The 7054-nt window shown below is 37.8% G+C and overlaps 1 protein-coding gene across 1 annotated transcript in view; it reads right to left on the reverse strand.

Annotated features, from left to right (window-relative positions):
• Positions 1–1634, reverse strand: part of LOC136064452 (protein WUSCHEL-like) — a 5251-nt gene extending 3617 nt beyond the window's left edge. Inside the window, exon 1 of the mRNA XM_065766208.1 lies at positions 1545–1634. Coding sequence (XP_065622280.1) covers positions 1545–1634 — 90 coding nt within the window. The remainder of the gene's footprint in view (positions 1–1544) is intronic.
• Positions 1635–7054: the final 5420 nt, after the last annotated feature.

A 7054-nucleotide genomic window follows, 5' to 3' on the forward strand; every position in this document is an offset into this window, starting at 1 on the left:
TTCTGTTTAACACTTAGATAATTACCAAAAGTTATTAGTTTCCCCATAGGTTTGAGTTTGAGGACCATGCAAGACCTTAGTTCTGTCTAACACTTAGATAATTACTAAAAGTTATCAGTTTCCCCATAGGTTTGTGGTCCGAGAAGCCATGCAAGATCTTGGTTCTGTCTAACACTTAGATAATTACCAAAAGTTATTAGTTTCCCTATAGGTTTGAGTCTGAGGACCATGCAAGACCTTGATTTTGTCCAACACTTAGATAATTGTCAAAAGTTGTTGGTTTCCCCATAGGTTTGAGTCCGAGGACCATGCAAGACCTTTGCTCATGTTTCTGTTAAGTGGGAAAGGGTAGGCGATCCGAAGAGCCAGACTTCTTTTAGATTCTGCATATCACTCAGATAGATGTTTGAAGTAGTTAATCTCCTCAAGGGCTGTGGTCCAAGGGTTCGTACAATGCCCTGATTCCGTTTAACCCTTAGGTAGTTGCTGAAAGTTATTAGTTTCCCTATAGTTTGAGTCCGAGGACCATGCAAGACCTTTACTCACGTCTTTGTTGAGTGGGGAAAGAGTAGGCGATTTGAGGAGTCGGACTCCTTTTAGATTCTGCGCATCACTCAGATAGATGTTTGAAGTAGTTAATCTCCTCAAGGGCTGTGGTCCAAGGGTTCGTACAACACCCTGATTCTGTTTAACCCTTAGGTAGTTGCTGAAAGTTATTAGTTTCCCCATATGTTTGAGTCCAAAGACCATGCAAGACCTTTGCTCACGTCTTTGTTGAGTAGGGAAAAGGTAGGCGATCCGAGGAGCCGGACTCCTTTTAGATTCTGCGCATCACTTAGATAGATGTTTGAAGTAGTTAATCTCTTCAAGGGCTATGGTCCATGGGTCCGTACAATGCCCTGATTCCGTTTAACCCTTAGGTAGTTGTTGAAAGTTATTAGTTTCCCCATAGGTTTGAGTCCGAGGACCATGTAAGACCTTTGCTCATACCTTTGTTGAGTGGGGAAAGGGTAGGTGATTCGAGGAGCTGGACGGACTCCTTTTAGATTCTGCGCATCACTTAGATAGATGTTTGAAGTAGTTAATCTCCTCAAGAGCTATGGTCCAAGGGTCCGTACAACGCCCTGATTTCGTTTAACCCTTAGGTAGTTGCTGAAAGTTATTAGTTTTCCCATAGGTTTGAGTCCGAGGACCATGCAAGACCTTGGTTCTGTCTAACACTTAGATAATTACCAAAAGTTATTAGTTTTCCCATAAGTTTGTGGTCCGAGGAGTCATGCAAGACTTTGGTTCTGTCTAACACTTAGATAATTACCAAAAGTTATTAGTTTCCCCATAAGTTCGTGGTCCGAGGAGCCATGCAAGACCTTAATTCTGTCTAATACTTAGATAATTACCAAAAGTTATTAGTTTCCTCATAGGTTTGTGGTCCGAGGAGCCTTGTAAGACCTTGGTTCTGTCTAACACTTAGATGATTACCAGTGTGTGTCAATTCCCCTAAAGCCCGAGGTCCAAGGACCTGTCATGGCTAAGGTTCCGTTTACCATCTTCAATGGATTGGAAGATATCAATGTATACTTCCCAGAACTAGCCTCACTGTAGAGCCTCCTTGAATCGCTCCGTGTTGCTGCCATTTCTCCGAATGAAGGTCCAGCGGACTCGGCCACCAGATTCGCTAGGACCTAACCCTTGACGAGGATGCGGGGCATGTACTTGATGTCAGGAGCTCCTAGAACTGTGCCATATTCAGCAATCCTCCTTGTACAACCCGCACTTCGAGGTATAGATCATAATAGCTTTTCCCAAGGACTCTTGCTGATGGGGGCCTAATCCCATCTTAACTAACCATTGCACTCACGATCACACAAGCCCTTCCCACAGACGATGCCAATTGTAGGGTCTCGATTTTCGGACTAAGCCCAAGAATGTATGGGATCTTGGCCCAGTGGACCCAGTACAATGAATTTGTAGAGATTGGGCCAAAGAGCTAGACTTGAGCGCATGGATAACAGTTAAAACAGGTTTTTATGTTGATCAAACAGAAATGAGCTAAGTTTATCGAAGAAAACTCGTCCTCGGCACAATCCGAAGAGCTTTACTTTTGTATATATTGGGTGGCAATGGTTACAAGAATTCTTGAGATCGCCATGATGCTTTCTCTCTCTTTTTTTTCACACCCTTCTGTGGTGGGTTTCTCCTCTTATATAGTCCTCTTTAAACGATCTTGGCCTTCCACATGTTGATCATCCAAGCTTATACTTGAGTGCCCGTCCCATCAGGCATTCTGTGAGTTGCGGTAACCGAGGTAACACTGTTCAGGAGTCATTTCTTCATCAATGCGGACAGAACGTTAATTGTGGGCATTTAATGCAAAGGTGACAGTTTCTCCTGGAATTGCTCCTCCACCGTGCTCCCATGGCTGGTCTATTGTACTCGTCCTTCTTTATGGAATGCTTTGGGAGGCTGCCTTTGATGGTGTGCCGCTCTTCCCTTCAATGATCTTGGTTGACTGAGGATAGCATCGTCCTCGGCGATGTTCCTCGGCAATTTTGGCCTTCTTCGTTCATCCTTAGACATTCCTTCTTCCTCGGTGTGGGCCTTGGGCTCGTTATGAAATGGGCCGGGGTCGCCAAATTCTCTGGCCCCACAGATCTAATATATGTAAATTATCAAGCTTATTTCGAGCATACTCATGATCGAATATTTCTTTTTTGCTTAAGCTGGATTTGTTTATTAATTAAACAAGTTTAAAACTAAAACTTAAGTTTAGCTTGTTTATAAACAAACAAACATTCATGAATAAATTTTTTATTAAGCCAAATCGAGTTTTTATATATAACTTAGTTCATTTATAGCCCTAGTCAATCATATCACATATGTGTCGGTTAAAAATGTTTCAGGTGTCCACCCAAGACACAAACTAAATTAAGCAGGGTCAAAATACCTCTAATAACATTCAGGGACGGATCTACTAAGGGGCAGGGGAGGGCCCTTCCCCCCCCCCCCCCCCCCCCCCCTTTTTATTTTAAAATGTGCTCTTATATCCTGTTAAATATTTGTTAAAGTTTGGCACTAAATATGTTTGAATCTATTTTTTCAACCCATTATTTAGTGATTAACAAGTTATTGACTCATTAGAAAAAATCTTGTCACTAAAACTACATATGAAATGTCTCTTTAGTTGCCACATAATGGGTTAAAGCAAGATAGCTTCAAATATGTTTGAAGCCTAACTTATTTCTCCAATTTTTAGATCATTCATGTTTTTGAAAATTTTATTAGTTCAATTGAAAGATTTGTTTACTTACTTTAGTATAAAATTTTATCATTTGTATTGAAAATAAAACTTTTTAAGAATTTCATTATGAAAATTGTAAAAATGAATTATATTTTATGAAAGATAGCTATCAAACATAATTTTAATTGAAAATACTAAGCTTTTTGTTGTTGTTAGGCATGTGTATATATATAACTTATCAAATAAAAAAGTGTGTGTATATATATGTGTGTGTATATAATAAAAAGGCATGTGTGTACATATATATGTGGGTGGAGGTTTGTCTCGATAAATATATTAATGCTGCCACTTGGCCCCCAAAATAAAAACTCCTGGCTTCGCTCTTGGTTGCTAGCTAGTGAGAACATGCATGTTTACATTTGTGGAGTATAGAATGAGATAGAAGATTTGTACTCAAACCAACAAAAGATTCAAAATTCAGAAGTAAATTATGAAGTGCTGTTAATATAATAATGATTATAGTAAGTCTCAACTTTAACAACATGCACAAAAATATAAATTGACACCGAGATAGAGGAGGGAAGCGGCTTGAAGTGGTTTAAGAAAGGAAAGTCGAGTGAGGGAAGCGGCTTGAAGTGTTTTAAGAAGGGAAAGTAAAGCGAGATTCATGGCTTGGTGACAGTTAAGTAGGAAAATCTCAGTTTGTCCCACGTTGCTGGAAAAAAAGAAGCCATACTCAGCTTTGTGTGTTGTGATTTTGTTTTGTTGTTCTTGTGAGAGTTTTTATTTTTAATTTTTTTGGAGAGAAAAAGATAGTAGACTTTATTAATTTAATAACACATTATACAATTGGAAAGAGAAAAAAGGAGCATTCTCCTCATTCTCTTTTGCAACAGCAAAAACTAGAGCAACATGAGTACATCGTAAAGAAATAATAACAAAGAATATACTAACAAAATATTCCTATATCAACTTAATATCCTCGTGAATCCAAGTCACTTCCAATGGCACAGATCCTATTTTGAGTTTAAAAGATCCACTAATTCAACAATAATCACATTCCACAAACTCCGTTATGTAAGTAGCAGCTCCATTATGTAAGTAGCAGCTTGTGATCATAAGTATCAGAACAATTCCATATCATCCTTTACACACTGCATGATATCTTCCTAGGAGTACAATTATTAAGGGGGTAGATCTATGACTTCCTTAAACCAAATATGTATTGGTTCAGTTTGAGAGAATGAAAGAAAGGGAAATATTGTCTTATCAGTAAAAAAATTAAACATGTCTCTCTTATCTGGGTTCTCCCATAATTTTGCTGTGCCTTACCAAGAAATGACTCTGCTGTCACATAATAAATAAATGCTTCAAAACAGCAAAACAAAAACTTATGGCTAGAGTTTGCTCTATATTATGGTTTTTTATCTTAGACTTAGTAAGACAGCAAGCAAATGAAAATGAGACTATAGTAGCAGTCTAGAGAGAGAGAGAGAGAGAGAGAGATGGAAATGATACTGTGATATGTTTAAAGAGATATGGGAAGAAAATAAGGGCAAAGAAGACGATTAACCAAGAGAATAGGGGGTGTACCACTGCGGTTTTACACACTAGGGCAATCCCTTTTATGAGGTAAGTAGCTCAGGATTTTAGATAAGACGAGAGAGAGAGAGACAAAAATCAAAGTCCAAAAGTTGATCAAAGATAGAAAGAAGACCATGACTATTATGCCAAAGAAACAAACACCTTTACGCATCCCCTATGTCTATGTGAGAGAGAGAGAGAGAGAGAGAGAGAGAGAGAGCCAAACCCAATGCATATGCATGATAAGGAAAGGCATTTCTCATAATGATAGTTAGGGTTGTACACGGTGCGGTGTGACCGATTTTTGGAGGCTTTTTGCATCGCATCTATAGGGTGCAGTTTCCCCTCAACCCTGACTACACCTCACTTGTGGAGGGGTGGAAATCGGTCTACACAAGGTGCGGTGCACCATTTTGGTTCGGTGCGGTTAGTTAGGTTAAAACCAATAACCAAAAATATTTATAAAAAAAANTATCTCAATTAATTGACATTTTTTGGTATTTCAAAAAAAAAAAAAATCAATGTTACAAATCCCCAAGCATTGAATTATCAAAAAAAGAAAAAAAAGAAATAGATTAGTGTAAGGACCTGATTTGAATTCCTAGTCCAAAGATATGAATGGACTTAAGCTCAAAAAACCCAAAACAATAAATTTGTAGAGAAATGGGTTAGAAAACTGGGTTTTAGTTAATCAAACAACAAATTAAGTAGGTTGATGGTGAAAAAAAGAAAATGGACAATTGCAAAATGAGTAATAAATGTCTTCGGCAATATTCGAGGAGACTGGTTCTTATACAATGATCTTAAATGGGGTTACAAGTTTGCTTTTAGATTGGTACAGTGTTTCATCCTTACTTTTCTGACCCCTTTTCTCACTATCTCCCTCTCCTTTTATACTCATTTTCTTTTTTATCCTTATCTTCCACGTGCATGCCAGATGATTAATTTTGATACTTGTCCCCTCAGCACCTTCCATAAGTCTTCACGTAGTAGCTGTAAGGCTAAAATCCACTGTTCAGGTATCACCTCCACATTAATGCGACCAGAGAGTTAGCTGCAGTGCATTTAATGCAAGGGTAGCAGCTTTCTCCTTAGATATTTTAGGATCTTTCCATGTCTTGAGCTTCTATAATGCTTATCCGTATCAACGAAGTATTTCTGTGACATTTCTTTAGATAGTAGACCATCTCTACGGACCTCGGCCTTGGTCAGCCGAGGTAGCTCTTGTTCTCGGCACAACCCCTTAGGTCGTTATGATCTAAATTGACTTCTTCGTTTGTTAATATGGTCCATTTTGACAGTGTTTACCCCCCCTCTTGGACGCTTTTAGTCCTCGGCTTAGGCCTTAAATCCATTATACAAAATGTATAATGGACCTCTAGGCCTAATACCCCTACAATTAGGAATTTTTAATTTAATTTTAGGCTTATTAAAATCTCATCCATCCATTGTAAATGGGTTTTTTTACTTAAAAAGTGGGCTAATTAAATCTGCCACATAAATAGTACTCTATTAACTAATAGTACTAGTTTTGTATCTTTTTAAATTAGTGATAAAGTAGCAAAATTAAATCCACTTATTTTACAAAAAATGAATATAAGACTTTAAAATTTTATTAAATCCATTTATTAATTAACAAAATAAAAATTAACAATAGGCATCTCATTTACTAAGAGTACTCAATACCACCGCACAATCTTGGTGCGGTGGTCACTCCACAAATATAAGTACTTGTGAGGAGTGGAGATAAAGACCGGGGTTCAAATCTAGCTCCACACACATATACACTTAGATTATGCTAAAATAGAAATCTATCTTGTATAAAAATTAAAAAAAAAAAAAATAGTCTTATAACTCAATTGGTACTTCTTGGTGTCTCAAACAAAGAGCCGAAGGGTTCAAGTCCTACTTATTTATAATTAAAAAAGGTATTTAGAAGTATCCCAATCTTTTGTTTCTTGTGCTTGTAATATTTCAGATTCTACATGGCATGCTGACTAGCAATGATTAGTATAATCACTAAGCAGCCCTGTAGTTAACCAATTCTTCATGCAAAATCACAGATCAACCCTCTAGACAATTGGTTCTTTTTCGGGTAGATTTTCTTTCTGTCCCTGTACATGTGTTTATAGGACCGAAACAAAAATGAAGCCCAGCCCTCAAAAGGGCTGCAAAGTGTTGGGTTCTAGGCTCATAACTCAGGCCTTTATTGGAAGACACTAAAGCCGAGTG

This window comes from Quercus suber, unplaced genomic scaffold (genome assembly GCF_002906115.3).
Source record: "Quercus suber isolate HL8 unplaced genomic scaffold, Cork oak 2.0 scaffold_691, whole genome shotgun sequence".
Lineage (NCBI taxonomy): Eukaryota > Viridiplantae > Streptophyta > Magnoliopsida > Fagales > Fagaceae > Quercus > Quercus suber.